The sequence below is a fragment of the Natator depressus genome, chromosome 14 (assembly GCF_965152275.1).
Source record: "Natator depressus isolate rNatDep1 chromosome 14, rNatDep2.hap1, whole genome shotgun sequence".
Taxonomy (NCBI): domain Eukaryota; kingdom Metazoa; phylum Chordata; order Testudines; family Cheloniidae; genus Natator; species Natator depressus.
This window is the reverse complement of record NC_134247.1, coordinates 26,038,552-26,059,411: the sequence shown is the minus strand read 5'-3', so window position 1 is coordinate 26,059,411 and position 20,860 is coordinate 26,038,552. Positions and strand designations below refer to the sequence as shown.

Genomic DNA, 20,860 nt, shown 5'->3' with positions numbered 1-20,860 from the left:
CCTCTTAGGTGTCTCTAATCACCATGGCCATTCGGAGAGCACTAAGAAGAGACCCAGTGCCTAGGGCGCCAGACCTGCCAGTTTATCTGCCTACGGTGCCAAACCTGGGTAGCCTGCAACCCCATACACCTACACCATTCACTGAAGTCTGGCCCAGCCACCTCCCCTCCCCCGTCATGACAGCAGGGACAGCCGGGCCAGATTTAATGGGACCCAAAGGGGATTGCCATCTCTGAGAGTCAGAAACACCGGCCACTGACCTCCGATCCCTGGACGCACACGCTAGCCTGTCCCTCCTCTTCTTCACATAGACACCCCCCACCAGCCTTACCCCCCGCCTTCTTCCCCTCCCAGGTATCCCCCAGCACCCTGACCCCCCTCGTCCCCTCCCAGGCTTCCCCCAGTCAGCCTGATCCTCCACTTCCCCTCCCAGACACCCCCTCCAGCCAGACCCTCCTCTTCCCCTTCAAGGTGCCCCCCACCATACCACTCTGACCTCCCTAGCCCATGAGCCCCTAGACCCATCCCCTTCTAGAAGCCTCAAACAGGTAGCTTACTCTACCCTCCCAAGAGCCCCTGCCACCCCACCTTGGTCTCTTCTCCTTACCTCTCCCTGCTTGCAGACTAAAGAATGCAATGCTTTAAGGCCTATGGACTCTGGACAATTTGCATGGAATTGTGGGAAGTCTTTATTTCCTTGACAATAGTCATGCCAAAAGAATCTGATATACTCAAAGGCCTTGCATGTAGTTAATAAAGGTCTACATCATGTATTGACATTAAAAAGTTGAAGCCTAAAATTATTTTAAAAAAACCCAAAGTATAGTCCTAGCTCTGACGTGCAAAGGAACATCCAAATTAACCCTTTGCTGTAAAAATGATCCCCACAATATTCAATAGAGAGGGTTTAGAACCGCCCTGTTTTGTGACATGATGCATTTGCCCATGCAGCACACAAAACTGCACTGAGCTTCTTTGTTGTCATATTAGTTGGCAAATGTAAATCTAGCCTGGGGTCCAGTGTGTCTCCCAGACCTTTCTCAACATTCCTGTTTCTCAGAGTTCCCCCACCCATCAAGTACATGTACTTTGGTTCATTTCCCCACAGACCTATTAGTTGTATCTTTCCAAAAAGCATCTTGTGTTATTATTTTCCTGCTCATCTTCCTAATCTCTCTGGGTTCCTTTCTATTATTTTTATCCTTGCTGGGTTTTGCAACTCTCCCCATTAAGTACCCTCTGCAAATTTCATTAGTGTGTCATTTCCCCTCTCTTCCTTATTATTCTTAGCAGTAGCAGCAGTAGCAATGCATTCGGTGACGTGTTCAAAATAAAACAAAAATCTTTCAGTCTTTATTCTATTAGCATGAAGTATTCAAGAAGGGATTTCTACTTGGTAATGATCTGACATATGGTAATCTAGAGTGTTTATAGGCATCACATAGAATGGCAGGTAGAGTCTAAGCCATAGAGAGATAAGTTCACCATTGTCAGAAGTATCCCAATCCTCAGGCATAGACTGGTCAAATTTCTACCTTGAAGCAAACACTTATAAGTGTCTTACCTGCTTCTGTCTGTAGACGAGCTCGTTGAGTGCTCAGGTCATTGATCAAGCGCTGGTGCTCCTCTTCCTTTGTCTTAACCTCACTAAGCTGATCTTCCAGAGTGCGGCAAATCTTCTCAAGGTTTGCCTGCAATATGTGAAATGGGCAAAAGGAAAGAGGCTACACAACTGGCTCTGTTGTATTCTGAGATCACACGATCTGCAACTCTCATGGACCACAAAATGCTAGCCAGCATTTAAGAGCGAAAACAGTTCTATAGTAAGGATTTATATCACTAAGACTGCAGGATTATAGAAGATATGCACAACAATAGGTAGTAGTGTGTGATAATGTATTGTCATAAATCATTCAAATATTATCTCACTTGTTTAAATTAAGGAACAGATTGTCAGTTGAGATGCAGAGCCTTGATTTTTATTTTAAATCATGATTTATTGTGTATTTACTATTCACAAAACTCATCACTTTACAGTGATTAGAGGGAGGGAAGGAAGGGCAAAAGAGAAAAAGGCAGGAAAGCAAAAAAGAGTGATGTTGAGATAATTGAACTGTCAGAAGTTTATAATGTTTTTCTTTTATTATTTAAATTTTAATCATTTAATTAAAGTTTCAGGGTAATAATAATTGTGAAGGTCTTTCCTGCTAATGTGGTACTAACCTGGACTAATAAAGGTAGAGGCCTTTGCATTCCAAGTTTCTTTCCTATCAAAACATTGACCATCAGCCTTAGACTTTATTCAACCCTGCCTTTGGTTCTTATCTTATAAACCAAAAGTACCCATTAGTTATCATTATATTAGTGCCAAAATTACTAAACACCAATTCATAGTAATACATGTACAGCTCTTACCCTTCTTTTACACCCTGCTTACATGTAAAATTTGATATAATTAAATATAAATCCTCTGTTCTTTTCAGCTGCAATAACACTTAGGATAAAGACAGCACTTTCAGTACATAGCTCTGTACCTTGGCTTTGGAGACAGTCTCCAGGTTACTAGCCAGGTCGTCAATCTCCATCTTCAGTTCACTCTTCTCCTTCTCCAGCTTTTGCTTGACTCGTTGCAGGTTGTCGATTTGCTCCCCAAGCTCTGCCGTGCTGTCCGCGTGCTTCTTCCGGAGGGCGGCGGCTGTGGCTTCGTGCTGCAGAGTGGCCTCCTCAAGGTCTCGGCGCATTTTCTGGAATTCTGCCTCACGCTTCTTGTTCATCTCAATCTGAACCGCTGTGGCTCCACCAGCTTCTTCCAGACGCTCACTGATCTCCTCGAGTTCCCTGGAGAGATCAGCCCGCTGCTTCTCTGCTTTCGCTCGAGAGGCACGTTCAGCCTCTATCTCCTCTTCCAGCTCCTCAATACGAGCCTGGAGAACAAAAGGAAACACTAAAACTGTGGCTTCAGTCTGGGGTCTATACCAGTATGGCTGTCAGCAGAGTACTGCTGGCATAACTCCGTAGAATAGATGCAGCTTACACTGACAACAGGGGATTCTGGTGGCAAGGAAACACCAACTCCCTGAACTAGGGTAGCTACGTCCAAACCCACTGAGAGAAATTTGGGTCCCTGGTACATCATGTTCACTGGGTCCACCTCTTTCCATTTCACTTTATTTACACAGATGTTAAAGATGTTTTGAGGGTCCCCTGAGCTCAGGGCCCTGATACAACTGTCCCTCCTTTCTCCCTACTCTCATCCACCTACATTGACAGAAGCTTTCTTCAACCAACACAGCTGGTGTGCATCTACACTGGGGCAAATCTACGTCAGTCAGGGATGTGGTTTTATCAAACCCCTGGCCAACATGACTATGACAACCTAACTTAGACCAAGCCTAAGAAAGATGGCTTCCTTTTAACTGAACTCATTCTTAAGACCAGAATAGAAAGAATTAATGACTAGCCTGTAACTCTTTGATCTTCTTCTGCAGCTGGATCCCCAGGACTTGCTCATCCTCAATTTTGCTTTGGAGCTGACTGATTTCAAAGTCTTTCCTTTTCACACGGAAAAAAAAAAGTTAGTGCTGGAACAAAATGGATCTGCAGTATACCCCCTGCAAACCAGACCTACTTCTTCAGCTTTTCCTCCAGCTGCTGTTTATCATTTTCTAAATCCATTGTGGATTCCTGGGCCAGCTTCAAATCTCCTTCAAGTTTCCTCTTCGCTCTTTCAAGGTCCATGCGAATCTTCTTCTCTTGCTCCAGCGACCCTTCAAGCTAAACAGAAAAAGGCCATAAATTCTCTGCGAACAAGAGCCTAATGTCACACTGGTTTTGTTCTCTCCATATGTTATTGTGCCTACATCGTCCACTTGCTGCTCCAGCTTGGTTTTAGCTTTGCTCAGTGTGTTCACTTTGTCCTCTTCTGCCTGCAGGTCATCCAGGGTCTGCTGATGGGCCTCCTGGAGGGCTTTCTTTTCCTTTGTCAGTTTAGCGATGGTCTCATCCAGAACTGCCATCTCCTCGGTGAGGTTTTTCACCTGCAGAGTTGAACAAAGGTAGTTAAAGAAAATGGATACAAAACATTATTGTTTGTGAACCAGCAGTGTCATATTTTAGAAAGTTCGTTAGAGATTCTTCCTTATACCTTGTTTTCTGTGGCATGTTTTTCCTTTTCAACCTTGGCCAATGTTAACTCAAGGTCATCAATGTCTTTCTTCAGCTCTGAACACTCGTCCTCCAGTTTCCTCTTTTTGGCTGTCAGCTCAGCGTTCATCTCCTCCTCATCCTCTGCTCTTTCAGTCACCTCCTTAATTTTAGCTTCAAGTTGGATTTTGGTTTTGATCAGCTGGTCACATCTTTCCTCAGCATCAGCCAAGCCATCAGATTCCTACAGTGAATCCATTATTAGGATATTTTCTAAAAGGTTTTTTTTTTAACTGGTGTTTATCTCATAATGACTTTTACTGCATCTTTTATAGCATGGAATAGGTATTTTGTAGTTATGGTTTTGATGACACTTCCACTTGTAGCTCATATTATCAGTCACTTAAAATCTTCTGGAAAAAAAACAACCATTTGGCCTGAAATTTCTCTAATTTCAATAAAAAGAAAAGGAGTAGTTGTGGCACCTTAGCGACTAACCAATTTATTTGAGCATACGCTTTCGTGAGCTACAGCTCGCTTCATCGGATGCATACTGTGGAAAGTGTAGAAGATCTTTTATACACACAAAGCATGAAAAAATACCTCCCCCCACCCCACTATCCTGCTGGCAATAGCTTATCTAAAGTGATCACTCTCCTTACAATGTGTATGATAATTAAGTTGGGCCATTTCCAGCACAAATCCAGGTTTTCTCACCCCCCCCCCACACACAAACCCACTCTCCTGCTGGTAATAGCTTATCTAAAGTGACCACTCTCCTTACAATGTGTATGATAATCAAGGTGGGCCATTTCCAGCACAAATCCAGGGTTTAACAAGAACGTCTGAAGAAGGGGGGTGGGGTTGGAAAACAAGGGGAAATAGGTTACCTTGCATAATGACTTAGCCACTCCCAGTCTCTATTCAAGCCTAAGTTAATTGTATCCAATTTGCAAATGAATTCCAATTCAACAGTTTCTCACTGGAGTCTGGATTTGAAGTTTTTTTGTTGAAGAATTGCAACTTTCATGTCTGTAATCACGTGACCAGAGAGATTGAAGTGTTCTCCGACTGGTTTATGAATGTTATAATTCTTGACATCTGATTTGTGTACAACTCAGAAATGAAAAACAAATATTTTTCAATTTCTGGCCATAAATGAAGCATCTCTCACCAGTTCATATTTTTGGCAAACATTTTTAGTGCTCAGGTACCTCAAGTATGGCTTAACTGAGAATATAAAATTTGGGGCTAGATGCTGCAAATGGAGCCCATGTCTGCCATATGACTCCACACAGCTGGACTCTGCATCCACACAGAGCCCCGCTGACATCAGTGAGGCTCCCTGGAGGCAGATCTGTATGCAAGGTCTAGCCTTTGCATCAACATAGTGTTCAAACTCAGGCCGAATCCTTCACAGGCCTGGCTGAGAAATAGTGGAGTTAAGCCAGTGCAAAATCATCTACTGAGTGATTTTTTTAAAGAAAAAACTGAAATGTCCTTAACTTTTTATATACATCTTGTAGCTCATGCTCCAAAATTTTCTCTAAAAGTCATTATTTTCACAGGGACAGATTAAGGCATAGGCACTAAAAGCCTGAAGGTAGGGCTTCAACTCTGGAGTCATGTGGCTGCAATAAAACCTCAGCAAACAGTCTGGAAAAAAAGGATGTTTCTAGCCCATGGGGTTACGAAGAACAGTTTGAAAATGTGAGCCAAGTCTAAGTGATGCAGTGACAACTGCCTGAGTTTGCAGACAGCCTAAAACAATAGTTCCGAGAGCAAGGCATTCCTTAGGATTTATGGGGCCACACGCAGTATTATTAAGCTGGTGCCCCTATGCCCGACTTGGGGCCCAGCCACCACCCCCGCCCACGGACCCCCAGAAGATTCCCCCCTCTCCCCCCATTCGTATGCAGGAGATGCTGCGGCAGTCTGGGCTCACAGCCCGGTAGGGGAGGGACAAGGCAGCAAAGGATACCGAGCCGCTCGGCCTGCCTCACAGTGGCAGAGAGTCACAGTTCCCCTCAGAGACCCCTGTACCCTCTCCCTCACACAGAACGCGCCGCCCCGGTGCATTCGGCTCTGTGAATACGGCCCCTGCCTAAGGAGACTGCAGCGTGCGCTGGGTGTGCAGGAGCCAATCCGCTCTTACCTGCTGTCCTGGTGGTGCCCCAAATTTTCGGGTGCCCTATGCAGTGTCGTATGCGGCGTATGCCTGAGGACAGCCCTGCCCAAGAGGGCAGAATGGCCCCAGTCATCTCTTTGGGGTTTGAGCTCCAAGCCCTGCTGCTTTGATGGGCTACAGAGACACCGCCCAAGCAGAGGACTGTGTGGGGCCAGAGTGGAAGGGTGCCTGGATAGACACCCTGGATAGGGGCGTGTGCAGGTGTAAAAATTTGACCCTTTTGGGGGGGCACATTCTGTGCTCCTCCCCACTGCCCCTGGGCCAGAGGAGCTCGCTCTCCCCTTGGGGCACCACTGAGGACCTGTGCTCCCCCCTCCTACCCAGCCCTGCCACGGGCTACCCTGTGCTCCCACCACCACCATCCAGGAACACTGTGCTCACCCCTCGACTGATCCCTTCCTTGCCTGCCCCACCCCCAGAGGCACTGCTCACTATTGGTTAAGAGGATTGTCACTGCGTGCCATCTCAGCGCTAATTGGTGGAGGCAGAGAAGGGGGTGGGGTGAGTGAGCTCCAGAGAACCCCGGCTCCTGGAAGAGGGGATCTGGCTGCCCAGTGCTGCAGCAAAGAGCTCTGCATTGCAAGCAGCCCTCCAGCGTGAAACTCAGAGGGCAGGTCCCCACTCCACCCTGGGGGCGGAGGAGCTCACTCTCCCTCCACTGCCCTGGGGCCGCCAGAGGAGTTCTGTGCCCTCACCAATTCCTGGGGGGCCGTGCCCCTGCTTTTCCTGCCGTGCGCTTCTGTGGAGAGAGAGAGGGAGCCCTACGTCCGCCCCTGCTGCTCTGGAGGAGAGGAGGCCCTTTCTGCCTCTTCTTCTGGGAAAAGAGGACCTCATCCTGCGGCCACTGCTTCTCTGGGAAGGGAGGAGCCCTGCTGCCGCTGCCATTTCAACTGTGTGTGTTGGAGGAGTTGAGGGGACCACATCACAGGGCTGCGGCTGTGTGGGTGGAGCCACAGACAGCCCCTTGTCGTGGTGTGTGTCAGGCTCCAGATTGCCTTAATCCAGCCTGGGATGGCAACATCAGTGGCATAATCATTTAAAGGGTACAGCAGATGTGTAAGTTCATCAGGGCTTGTGAATACACTGGCATTGTCACACTAAGTTGCCCTGGATGAGGCAGGTGTACTTAAAGAGCATAACTTTGCTTCTCCAAATTTGCTTGCTCTCACCTTGTTTTAGGGCATGACCTGTCGTACGTGACTGGGAGTATTGTTATTTATTTATTTATTTATTTATTTATGCACCTGTACTTTCTTTTCGATACTTTATATTTTAAATACGGGGAATATTTTATCTTGGCCAAACACTGACCCCAGTGCTATTAATGGGATGCTTCATGGGAAAGTTGCATTTGGAACCTTCAGCTTGGACCTTTCTACTGTGCAATAAGGGTCGAATGCACTGGCGATACTCACAGACTGCACTTGGAGCTGCAGGTCGTTTTTCTCTTGCAGCAGGGTCACCATTTTCTCCTCCAGTTCTTTCCTTTTTGCCTCAGACTTAGCAAGCTCTTCCTTCGTTTTCTCAAACTCTTCCTTCATGTTGGCCATCTCCTTCTCAGATTCAGCACTCTTCAGCAAGGGCTTGATCTTGAAGTACAGCTTCATCCAGGGCCAGTGCTTGACATTCATGAACGACCGAACATTGTATTGGATACAGAAGATGGACTCTCTATAATGTAATCAGAATATATGGTCAATGTTAAAGGCCAGATTCTGAAATGCATTGTGAATATTGTGAGTAGCATTTATTCAGCCAAGTAGCCTCATTTGAGTTCAAATGGGGCCACTCACATGAAAACATACTACTCTAAGGGTTACAGACTCTGGACCTGCTTGAGCCTCAGAAAGTCTAGGGGGAGTAAAACTCCACTGTAGGTCTCCTCAATGTGCATGTTGAACTAAAGTCTTGACTCACACTCACAAACCAGAATGAACTTTTGCTCCCTCTTTACACATCACATCTGTAACTGACCCACTCCCTCTGATGAGTGTTTTGGAGTCTAAGGGACTCTGAACTAGTGTAACTCACATGCTGAGGAGCCAAAGAGAATTTAGCATAAAAGTACCCAACTGGAAGGTGTAAGTTAAAGTTGGCCACCCCTAGTCTAACACACACTTTATTACATCTTCTTCTTGCTCCTTGGTATACCAGGAGGAGGTTTACACTCCCAGATAGAGCTGGGCAAATAATTGATTCGTTGGTTCACTGGCAGTTCCGAAAAATAAAATAAAAAAAATCAGTTTGGGTTGAACCAAAACTAACGTTGAACCAAAACTAACTGACAGGTATTCTGGTGCTCCTCCTCTGGTTGTTTTGTGAATGGCACCTAAGTCCCCTTGTGAATCTTGATCGGGCATTTTCTTGGGCCTAAACTACCGGCAAATTCATTCATTGTTTTGGTTGACCTAAAACTGCATTTTTCAGCAAATCAATTATTTGTCTGAAAATTTTCATCCAGCTCTACTCCCAAGCACTCACACATTGATACAGTGGATTAATGAGATCTAAATCAGATGGAGTCCATCCTATAACTTTGTTCATTTCACCCCTGTGGGGTGACACAGACCCAGCAGACATACAGTACATTGCTACCTTCTTTCCATCATTTTCTTGAATTCCACTCTCATCAGGAAGCCACGACACATGGCTTGTGTACGGGTGATAAGCTGTGCCAGTTTATCATCTCTCATCTCCTCTAGAAGACCCAGAAGTCCTGCTTTGAAGAACACCTTGAGGAAGAGAATGTTAAAGACAATCACTTTCGTTCTGTACAAAATACAAATAGACGGTGTTTGAATCAGAGTGTTTGTACCTTGGTGTGACCAAATTTATATTGGGTCTGATCAATATCAATGGACCCAAGTAGTTTCTCAGAAGCCTTCTTGCTGTCCATGAACTGTCCTTCTGGAACGGCACTTGCATTTAAAATCCTATATCTGTGGGAGAAAACAAAATATGAAGAAGCTCACATTGCTCACAATTCTGGCCACACTGGCCATGTCTCTTTCACTGCCTTTGTCCTCCCATGAAGCCCCTATCCTGAGGTCCCACAGACAGACCCATCATGAAATTCAGCTTTATGGTATTTAAAGGGCTACATAGTCACCTAGCATGGCCACTCCACGGCTCACCCAGCCCCTTCCCCTCTCCCCACACAGGAAAAGTGTGGTATTTTTGCTGCTTTTTGGAGCATACCAGTTTGGTCCTAAATTTCTTCTATACACACAGCATGTGTGGGCACTGCAGTGACTACAATAGTTAAAGTAGTTAGAAAAGGCAAGCTATTCCACACAGAGAGAGGGATTGGAGGAGTCTGACCTCTGTTTAAAGTCTGCATAAATGACTCTGCTGGGGAATCCTTTCCTGCAAATTCTGATCCCTTCTAGCACGCCGTTACACCTTAGCTGGTGTAGTACGAGTTCATGTTCCATGGCACCTTAACAAATCACAGCATGAATTAGTACCTTATTGTGCAGCCCGGAGGGAATGGCTGCATCTCACTAAGATCTCTGTACACTGGCGCTTCTTACCGGGTGTCTTCGTTTCATTGGGAATGATGCATCGCACAAAGTGAGGATGAGTGCTTCTCAGATTGCTCATCAGCTTGTTTAAATTCTCCTGTGAGACCGTAAGCAAAGATTTAAGTTAACCAATGTTACACCTATGCAGATATATGCAGATCTGTGCATGGATAAATACAGTAAAATGTTTATAATGGGATCATGATTTGTAGCAAACTGTTGACCAGTGTTTGAAATTCAGACAAATGAGCTGTCAGGTCTTACCAGCTGGAGACAGTCTAACCTATGTCTCCCTCCTTCTTGTAATTTTGAAACTTGTTAATAAATTGAAATTAAATAATTAAAAATAGTACAATTGAGCCTATGGGAAATGGCCATTATGACTGGTAGAAGAGACACTGGAATTGCTGAAACATAAGGCAACTTTCAAAAATCTGGGACAAACATCAGAAGTTTATTCTGAACTTAAAATTTAATGGACTGCATGTGAGGATAAAACACAGCCCTGAATGCAGACTCTCCACTGCCCACCACCTCGTCTAGTCATTGACACCTGAACAAAGTGAGCGCAAGGTGGGTGTCAGAAACTGCCACTCACGGGAGGGAGCGAGGGAGGGAGGGAGGAATTCTGATTTGGGAGTGCTGTACACCCTTTTTGTACTCCTTTGCACCAGTGAAAGTGACACCCAAGGTGTCAGGCAGGGGAGAATCAGGACGCTTAAGAGGATGAGAAAGGAAGGGAGTGAGAGGCAGAAGGAAAGTGAGACACAAGTGGCACACTCGTAACTTTGTCAGCTCTTCAGTTATAATCAGAGACATGAAGGGCGCCTACAGACCCGACCCCATTGCTACATCCACATTTTGGGGGAAGGGCTGCACAGTGTGTGGCCCTGAATCAATTTCCTCTGAAAGGGTAAGTAGAGGGAAGGAACATGTTAAGCCCCATATCAGAGAATGATTTTGTTTTATATCATTTTTGACATCATCCAGAGGAGACAGTGACTCTGACATCATCCAGAGGCGACAGTGACTCTGGCCCTTATTCTCGTGTTGTTAATTAGGCAAAACTCCTAGTGACCTGCCTGGAAGTTTTGTTTGATTGAGGACTCCAGCCCTTTGCTCTTTATGAGCAAGGAAGCTTGTGCATGTCAGAACTAACTGGAAACCAGGCTTTGCAGAATTAAAGGGGGTCTTCTTTCATCCTTCACATAGAAAAGAGATTTATAATGACCACTGTACTGTACCCTGAAAAGAGCAGAGACGGTCTGGAAAGAAGAACCCTTCTTCTTGCCTCCCTTCTTGCCACCACCACCACTCTCTGAATAATACAAGAAAAGGATGCAATTAAAATGTAAGGATCTCATGAAGATGAACATTTTGCATATTTTTTATTTCTATAGGAGCCACCTGCTGTGTGTCAAAGAAAATACTGATTTCACAGAAATTACCTGCATCTCCACCATACACGGCAAAGAGCAAAGCCAGTGTTTTCAGTGACGATTTCTGGTACAGCCCAATGACAGTTTCATTCAGGGGATCCTTGTTCTTCTCGAGCCAGCCAGTGATGTTGTAGTCCACAGTGCCAGCATAGTGCACCAGGGCAAAGTGGGCCTCAGCCTTTCCTTTGGCAGGCTTGGGCTTCTGGAAGTTGTTGGACTTGCCAAGATGCTGGTCATAGAGCTTGTTCTTAAAAGACACATCAGTTGCCTTGGGGAACATGCACTCCTCTTCCAGGATGGAGAAAATACCCATTGGCTGAAAGACACAGCAACAGATGAGAAGAGAGAGGAAAAAGAGATATTACAAATCAGCCTCCTAGACAATGTGAGCATCTCTTGGTTGCGTTCAGAAGGGATATTGTGTCAGTGAATGTGCCTTCAACAAGATAAAATTAGGGTAACCTACCTATGGTATCTATTTGTAGGTTTGAAAATAATAAAGATATAGCGCATGGAAAATCATCTTGCGTGTCCTAGACAGATTTTCTGTGTGCTAGAGAGTTAAAGTGAATGAAACAGGAATCATTCTAAACCTCTATGTCTAGGGGTGAGGCCGTGCAGTTCTTTAGATGTCCTTCAAATAGTTACTGTGTCCAAGTAACTGAAAAGAGTTCTAAAACTTACTCTGTCCTTTTCTTTGTGGAAGTGAACAGTGACAGGGATTGTTGCCATACAGTTATGTGTGGCTGCCTTGTGACCCTATCCCAAAGTTATGGATTGAGACCTTTTCACAACCAATGTCCAATATATTTATTTAATTATTCAGATTATATTAAATAATTTACATGCACTTGAGCATGCATTTATTAATTAAGTATAGCAAAATCCTTTAGAAGCTAAAGAACCCTTCAGCACATAAAGCATAAGAACCTTCTCAATGAGCTCAATACAGGCAGCCAAGTCCATCCCAAAGTCAATGAACTCCCATTCGATCCCTTCCTTCTTGTACTCCTCCTGCTCCAGCACAAACATGTGGTGGTTGAAAAACTGTTGCAGTTTCTCATTGGTGAAGTTGATGCACAGCTGCTCCAGGCTGTTGTACTACACAAAGGCAAAAAGAAGATACACCTATTTGTAAAATTCTGTGCACACCTGATATACCTAACAATGACTCTTCTTTCAACTCATCATGTCTGTGTAACTAACCTGGGCTTCAGTGGGATTCTGAGTTCTCTTCCCTAAAACTAGCCAGATGTTTTGGGATTCGATCCTCAGCTCTTCATAGACATTTCTGCAATGTAAGGCCCAGGCTTGTCCAGTTATTTCTGTGTTCTGGGGCCCAGGCCTACTTAGCCATTTTTATGCTCTTGGTCATGATCATATATTAGGGTCTGGGCCTGCCCAGCTCCTTCTGAGCTCTCAGCCCTCCAGCCTATTAAAACATTTCCAGATACTCGGCTGCAAGCCTGCCTGGGAGTTAGTGAGCTGTCCTCTAGGTGCCATGAACACCTACAATAATTTGCATTAGGTGGAGGATAATTTCTTTGCTATTAGGCACCACCTGTTAACAATTTGAAGGCACTTTCAGTGTAGTTGCCATTTCTGCAGATATCAAACAAAATCTACCCCAAAATGAAATCATTGGAGGGTCATACTACTGTGGGAGAAGATCAAGAGACACCTGTTTCTGCAGAAAAGTCAGGCTTTTCCAGGAAATTATTTAAATTTTTTTAAAATAATCCTCAAAGTTCTCAGAACCCCTGAGCGTCCCTTCCAAGAACCTGCTGTCAAACCTCTGCTCCTTACATCAAAGATCTCAAAGCCAGCAATGTCCAGGACACCAATGAAGTACTGTCTGGGCTGCTTGGTATCCAGCTGCTGATTGATACGAATGACCATCCACAGGAACATTTTCTCAAAGACCGCCTTTGCCAGAGCACCCACCGAATTGTGCACCTAAACCAGTAGGAGAGGGACTGGAGTTACCACACAAAGCAGAAGAAGAAACCCAGGTATGTTAATTCAAACCAGGAGTTCTAGATCACCGATAGTTACCTGCTGCACGGTTTGACCTTTGGTCACATATTCATTCCCAACCTTGACTCGGGGGTAACACAGGGCTTTGAGCAGGTCAGCTGAGTTCAGACCCATCAGGTAGGCAGCTTTGTCAGCCACTAAACAAAGAGTTAGAGGAATGAACCAGTAGCTCAAAAATAGACTTTGGTGTCTTTTATAATTACTAGAAAAGAGCAATGAGATCTGTTCGTGTTTCACCAGCTACCACATACTATTAATAACTCCAGTAATTATGGAGTTTAGAGTTTCCTTTATTTCTTGATTTCTCGATTACTTGTTTTGCATTTGATTGAGAGGGTCTGTACATCAAGTGATTGAAAGAATTTGTCAAAAAAATATCCCATATGGTCTGAATAAAAAATATTAAAGGAGAAAGAAGCAGATGAACAGCCAGAATGAAAAGATGGTTTTGAAGCTCTTTCTTTGCCACTTTACTGTGCAGCCTGTCTAGAGATTCTGATTTCTGAATGATCAGAATAAAGGACTTAGGTTAGTGGCCATATTCCATGCTGTGCAACCCCACTGACTTCAACAGGATTACAAAGTAATCAACAGTATTTCAGTGCAGCATTTGGCCTAGACACAAATGAGAATGTCTCTCTTCAGTTTCAAACCAGGGCCCAAATTGTGTCCACAGAATGAACATGCAGCTCCCATTGGCATAGGCAGGAACTGTGCATGCCTTCTCGGACAGAATGGAACTTCATGATGTTAAACTAGCATGGTTACCCAATGTTGGCCCTCTCCTGTCATCACTTCCCCGCTGCCTGTCTCATCTCATAGCACAATCCAGGGGCTGGTTAGGCAATAAAACACCTACATTGCCCCTTTCATATGCGAAGCCATGCTGTTTTACAAAGATGGCCATTTTAGAGATGGGGAGGTTGAGATGCTTACACCTTATGTGTCATTTACACCCATGTGCAGCAGGTATGTTATAGTAGATATGCTATAACTTAGATCAGCCCTTATAGCCACCTCCCCCATGAGTTAAATTGTGCCAACACCCAGCTCAGCACAAGTGATGACTAAGGCTTCATTTTTTTGCTTGTATTATTGAGAGTTTAACTCAGATTCTGCTAATACCTTCTGTGCCATCCGGCTCCGCCTGCTCCTCACGCTGCTTCTGCTTGAACTTCATGTTCCCATAGTGCATGACTGCCCCTGTCAGCTTGTATATGGCCATTTTTTCATCAGAACTGAAGCCCAGAATGTCAATGGCGCTCTGTCAACACAATCATAAAAGATCTAGCACCTAGGTGATTTAGGAGCCAAAGCCCCATTGACTTACAATGGGATTTTAGCTCCTAAAGCACTCAGATATTTTACCCCTTCTCTGGTATAGTTAATAGTCCCTGTGCTAATTTCTTTGTGCTACTCACATCTGTGGCTATGAGTTCCTCCTGATCATCGATGCTGGCTACAGTGATCTCACCTTGACTCACAAAGGGGAAGTCATATGGGTTGGTGGAAATCAGAAGCATCTCTGAAAACAAAAATAGATCCCAATTTTTACCTGCTGCAGTTTGGTCTTTGGTCACATATTTATTCCAGACCTTGCCTCAGGGTAACACAGGGCTTTAATGGTATGTCTACACTCCACTGTAAACCCTGGTCTGTGGGCCCCATGCCTACAGACTCAGTGTTTCCAAGCTTATGCATATGCGCCATGCTGCATAGTAAACCCAGGTTTACAATTGAATGACCTAGTTCTCAGAACCATGCTGATGCATCCATATTGCTCAAAGACCCGAGTCAGACTTTCTGCTTCTGGGGACCCAGGCTTGTGCAGGATCCACACTGCAAAATGACCGAGCTTGGTCCCAAGTCAGAGCAGGATTTGGGGTTGGACCTCCCACCCCACATGGGTCCTAGGAATCTGGCCCTGACGACTTACTGACCCGAGTCAGATAGATTTGAGCGTGAACTGTAGAGGAGGGGTTGGGCTCAAATCTGAGTCTGAGCCTGGGTTTACAATGCAGTGTAGACATGCCCATAATCGCCCATGTAACAAAGCTCATCAGTTGGTGTTACTCAGTGACCAGTTCCACCAAAAGAGTTAAAACGTTTCTTACCAATTAGTTCTGGCTTCTTGTTGGACATGATCTGATAAAATATGTGGTAGCTTCTTTCCGCCTTGAGCTGGAAAGTGACTCTAGATTTCTCCAGCAGATCTGGCAAGGCAGGTAAAGTACAATTAGCCACAAGAAAACACCATGAGAAAGAAAGAGAGACAGAGAATTGTGACCCTTAAAGGGTGGTCCCTTACATGTTTCAATGTCAGCAGAAGCCAGTTTCCCTGTGGTGCCAAAGTGGATTCTGATGAATTTACCCTTTAAAGGAAAAAAAGTTATTTCGTTTAAACCCTCAGAGACAGACTCCAGAAATGGGATTTGCAAAGCTGCCCTGGGGTCTCTTCCGCAGGTGTGAAAACTCAGCCAAGATTTATATTGTCAGTCTAATGGTAGGAACATATAGGGCCCATCATTGCTCTTGTGGCTAGGAACAATTTTGTCAAAAAGACTTACAAAACGAGAGGAGTTGTCATTCCTCACGGTCTTGGCATTCCCGAAGGCCTCCAGCAGGGGGTTGGCGCTGATGATTTGATCTTCAAGGGTCCCCTACAAAGTAACAATTATTGTCAAATTAAGGTTGTTTTAAACCAAATGGCAGCTTCAGAACAGAACATTTAATCCCTTCTCTAGTGACCAACTCACTTGCATTTTGCCTGGCTCTTCCTTCTTTTTCTCCCCAGAAACTGCAATTGTTGCAAAGTACTGGATGACACGCTTTGTGTTCACAGTCTTTCCAGCACCGGATTCTCCACTGTCAAATCAAACAGAGAAGCAGAGAACACATAACCAAAGAGTTTCTTCCTGTAGCGCACAGCAAAGCCAGCAAAAACTGGAGCAGGGAAATATACATACGTGATGAGGATCGACTGATTCTCCCGATCTGTGAAAGAGACAGAACCAAAGAGACTTAAAAGAGTTACTGTGTAACATTGAACTCACTGAAAACTGAATTAAACAAATAAGTGCTGGGATTTGCAAAGGGGCCTCAGGGCATCCGGCAACTAACTAAAAGTCCATAGGAATTCAGCATCTACCTCCCTTAGGCCTCTTTGAAAATCCTAGCCATAATAAATAATAAATATAAACTCATGCAGATCAATAGAGCCATCACAGGATACTTACACCCACTTCCCTTTCACAGAATATCCTCTTACAGAAATCTGAAGAAGCTACTTATATCTCTGGACAGCAAAGAGTTATACAGAATAATGACCTGATCCTTAATTTATAACCATCTGCATAGCACCAGTGCAAAAAGAGTGCAAAGTGCGTGTGAATTATCACACAAGGTTTAAGGGAGTGGAGAATTCTGATGCACCACTTTGCACAAGTGTAAATGACACACACGATGCAAAGTCAGGAAGAATCAGGCTTCCTGAGAACAGAGTGTCATGATTTTTTACAGTTCTTCTTTGGGCCCAGCTAGAGCCAGAATGTGCAGACGCATATATGGACATTCTGTACTTTTTCCATTAACCACACGCTTGTGAACTTCCAAAAAGGTTTGCTTTGGGTTCTCTGAGAGCTGGGCTAATGTTTGGGTCAGGTTCAGTTTGTCTTTGGATGAATTCGTGTTTGCACATTGCTAGTTTTGAATGTTTTTGGTGTCTTTAGCTGCATGTCATATTTCCCGGAAAGAAGATTGTGATTCCTCATATGAAATTTTCACTCTATAATCACTTTTCAGGAGTTGAGCCACTCACCAGTTAACATGAACTGATAGGCATTGTCAGAAATGGAGAAGATGTGGGGAGGGGCCTCTTGACGTTTTTTGCCCCTGTAGGCAGACACAACTTCTGGGTTGTACACTGGCAGCCACTTGTAGGGGTTGACAGTGACACAGAAGAGACCCGAGTAGGTCTGAAAGAAAGGGAGATAACGTGATGGGCTTCCACATGATTTAGTATAGCTGTTAGTTTGGAAGTCCAGGAAAGACATCGGCCTGTACTTACATAGATCATCCAGGCTGCGTAACGCTCTTTGAGGTTATACAGGACAGCAGGTTCATGGAGATGGGTCATCATTGCCATGTCCTCGATTTTATCATATTTGGGAGGGTTCATGGAGAAGACTTGATCTTCCTTAACAGTCAAAGTCTGGAAGGAAAGAAGAGACCCATTTCTATCAGCTAAGAACAGAGGAGGAACAAAATGCTGTTCCTTACTCCTTGTTTTTACTCACTTCTCCTTTTTCAGTCTTGACTGTGACCTTCCCTCCTTCCCGGCTCTGGATTATGCCTTTCACATAGGATTCCTTGGGATGCACCACAAAGACCGAATTCTTAGCATCGAAAGGCTTGTTCTGGTCCTCAATTCTCTCCTTCTCTGTCTTTCGGAGGAAAGGAGCTGCCACCCCAAAGACGGCCATCTCAGCATCCGACGACATGGCTGCGGTTTATCTAGGGCAGCTCAGCAGTGAGTTCTGTTGGGGAGAAAATGTGTGACATTGATTCACGTGCTGTTCATTTTGAATACTCTGCCATGACAGTTTCTTACACTTGTTTAACAGGCCACGTCACTCCCAACTGCCCCTCCTGAGATCTGAGTGAGAGGCTTTCCCAGCCATTTAGATCCAGACTCTAATTTTGGGCCTCTATTATCACGACTGTTAATTTATTTATACCTTTCCTAATCTATAGAATCAGAGGTCCTGCAGTTCCAGTGGGATGCACACCATTGTCCACCCACCCATTGTCCACATGCACACCATTGTTTATAGCGACAAATTAAGTAGATCCCTATATGAGGGACCAGGAAGAGCCAAAAACATACCAGGAATTTTGAAAGCCCTCTTAGGTCCTCTTTCCTGGGTACATTTTAAACTGTATGTTGTGGTTACAATGAAAGGGTTGTTGGGAGCACTGGAAAGTGGGCGTGGGGAGAGGGACAAGATAGAGGCTGCTATTGTCAATGCTTTCTTGCATTGAATAATAAAGATACTGGTTTTTATGTAATTTAAGCTTTTCATTCAGGATTCCAATCTCCATCTTATAAGTATGACCTCCCTTCTTTGTATTTGATTTTGTATTTGGCTATATTAAAACACAAGTTGTTCAAATGAGCTAAGCTTTACAAGTGATCCAGTGTAGTCTATATAACTGACCTGTCATCATCATTTGCCACTTCACCAATTTTAGTGTCATCTGAAAACTTGAGCATTGATAAAGAGATTGGATAGCATAGGGCCATAAGCAGCTCCCCCTGAGCCTCCATTAGAAATCTGCCAATGGATGATCATCCTACATTTACAATCACTTCTTGAGATCTATTAATTAACTAGTTTTTATTTCATAGTGCTTTTTTTGTTTTATCAGAATGTCATGTGGGACTAATTCAAGTGCCTTACTGAAGTCTAAGGATATTATGTGAACAGAATAACTTTTATCAACCAAATTCATGATCTCATAAAAAAATCACACATTTGTTTAGCAAGATCTATTTTCCATGAGACCTCATTGATTGGAATTAATGAATCTTAATTAATTAATTATATTGCTTTACTGACTGCATTCCATACCATCTTTTCCATGATTTTGCCTGGGATCCATGTTAGGCTAACTCATATGTGCCGGAACTAGGGGTGCAGGGGATGTTGCAGCAACCCCTGGCTTGAAGTGGTTTCCATCATATACAGGGTTTACAGTTTAGTTCAATGGCTCTCAGCACCTCCACTATACAAATTGTTCCAGCCTCCCAGGGCTAACCAGGTCATCTTGTTTATCCTTTTTAAATATTGGCACAACATTGGCTTTTTTTCATTTCTCTGGAATTACTCCAATGTTCCAAGATTTGTTAAAAATCATCATTAGTGGTTCAGCCAATTCTTTTAATACATTTGGGTACAAGTCATCCAGTGCTGCCAATTTCAGAATGGTTACTTTAATAGTTATTCTGTCTGCCTGCCTCTTCCATGCCAGTTAATCAAATATTATCAATATGCCTTTATTTGCCATTACTCCTTTTAAAGTTTCCTTATTTAACTATACGGTACATTAGTGGCACTGTCAGACTGGTCAAGGAGTCAGTGTGAAAGGGCCACCAGCTGCCTTAAACGCTGCCTGAAATCCTCTTCTGAAGGCATTTTTACACATATAGTATCTAAGTGCCACTCACTAAGCTACTCTGCACAGTAAGAGTTGAAAACTTGATTAGCATTTACCAGAGAAATGTGTCTCTCTTTCAGCTGGGGCACGATTATTGTCAGTGATGTTTGGGGTGTGGGGAAAAAGCAAATTCTGGATACATGTTCATTAAAAGAATAAATTTATTCTGTGGACAAATAATTAAATTCTATCCCCTGGTGGGTCTCCTCTTTTGGGCCACTCTGTCCTGGTTTATTAGGGACCTACGAGCTGAGGTGTCAGAGCTCACTGTGTACAATTACATTGTGATGTGTGTATTCAGGAGAGGTATCTCAGAGAGGGCACTGGCCAGCCCAGCATTAGTGGTCAGTAGCTTCAAGTCCAGCCACTTTGGAGACCTGCCTGTCATGGGCAAGAGAGCCCAAGCGCAATATACAGTGCATTTACACCATGGGCATAGATATTAGGGGATACAATGACTGCCTATTGAGCTGTATAGAAATCCCACCCTAGAGGGTCACTCACCCTCCCCTGGGAATTAGCAAATCAGGATCTTACCTCTTTCGTGATACCAGATGGCTAGTATGCAGACTGGAAGCTGGTCAGTATTCTAAAATAGAAATAGAAATTCCTTTCTTATTGCTGCATGAAACTCCAGTGATAAATTGGAGATTGAAAAGGTATGGGTGCCTCAAAAAGTAGATTTAAAAGTCCTGCTGTCATAGGCAATCCCTCCTGGAAATGAGTGCTCGCGGCAGCAGGAATGCAGTGGGATGTGCGGAATGCAGAGTGGGCTCCCCCTCCCTTCAAACCCAAGTCCCTTACACTCTTACCGTAGAGCTTTCTGTGAAAGGACAAGACAGACTGGTCCCAGGGGCTTTTATAGGGTGTGAGCTGCAAACACAGCAGTCGCCTCCTCTTTCTTGGTCAAAATATTTTCGGCAATCCTGTCTCCTAACCTAATTCCCATTCATATTAGATGTGAATGGATATAATTAGCCATAGGTCTGTGAATCAATCTCCTATAAATATTTTGACAAGGGAGCTGGCAGGGGCAGTTGGGGAGGTGAAAGGGGCTGCCTGGAGTTTGTGCTTTTGGGGATCCTGAAATCAAGCAGAAGAAAAGAGACTGGGAAGAATCCAGTTCCTGTAATGGGAGACAGCTCCTAGCAGAGGGAGTGAGGAGCGAGACAGAGAGGGAGAGAGTTCCAGGGCGCGTAGCTGAAGAGGAAATTGGGGTTTCAGGGACAGGGATCTAGCAGTGGAAGAGGGTCCCTGGGTCTAGCGGGAGGGAGTCTGGGAATGGGGGCAAAGCTGAGAGGAACAGGGGACCA

General features: G+C 44.4%; 1 protein-coding gene across 1 annotated transcript in view; it reads right to left on the bottom strand.

Annotated features, from left to right (window-relative positions):
• Positions 1–20,157, bottom strand: part of LOC141998033 (myosin-1B) — a 29,284-nt gene extending 9,127 nt beyond the window's left edge. The window contains exons 1-27 of the mRNA XM_074970679.1: positions 20,085–20,157; positions 17,627–17,866; positions 17,398–17,541; positions 17,149–17,305; positions 16,298–16,325; positions 16,088–16,196; positions 15,899–15,991; positions 15,640–15,703; positions 15,446–15,544; positions 14,753–14,856; positions 14,457–14,595; positions 13,350–13,468; positions 13,101–13,250; positions 12,225–12,395; positions 11,304–11,610; positions 11,100–11,173; positions 9,865–9,952; positions 9,653–9,770; positions 9,147–9,270; positions 8,927–9,063; positions 7,747–8,002; positions 4,145–4,387; positions 3,861–4,037; positions 3,629–3,774; positions 3,462–3,552; positions 2,535–2,924; positions 1,565–1,691 (exon numbers count right to left, since the gene is read on the bottom strand). Coding sequence (XP_074826780.1) covers positions 1,565–1,691; positions 2,535–2,924; positions 3,462–3,552; positions 3,629–3,774; positions 3,861–4,037; positions 4,145–4,387; positions 7,747–8,002; positions 8,927–9,063; positions 9,147–9,270; positions 9,653–9,770; positions 9,865–9,952; positions 11,100–11,173; positions 11,304–11,610; positions 12,225–12,395; positions 13,101–13,250; positions 13,350–13,468; positions 14,457–14,595; positions 14,753–14,856; positions 15,446–15,544; positions 15,640–15,703; positions 15,899–15,991; positions 16,088–16,196; positions 16,298–16,325; positions 17,149–17,305; positions 17,398–17,541; positions 17,627–17,830 — 3,859 coding nt within the window. The 5' untranslated portion in view covers positions 17,831–17,866; positions 20,085–20,157. The remainder of the gene's footprint in view (positions 1–1,564; positions 1,692–2,534; positions 2,925–3,461; positions 3,553–3,628; positions 3,775–3,860; positions 4,038–4,144; positions 4,388–7,746; positions 8,003–8,926; positions 9,064–9,146; positions 9,271–9,652; positions 9,771–9,864; positions 9,953–11,099; positions 11,174–11,303; positions 11,611–12,224; positions 12,396–13,100; positions 13,251–13,349; positions 13,469–14,456; positions 14,596–14,752; positions 14,857–15,445; positions 15,545–15,639; positions 15,704–15,898; positions 15,992–16,087; positions 16,197–16,297; positions 16,326–17,148; positions 17,306–17,397; positions 17,542–17,626; positions 17,867–20,084) is intronic.
• Between the last annotated feature and the right edge of the window lie 703 nt (positions 20,158–20,860).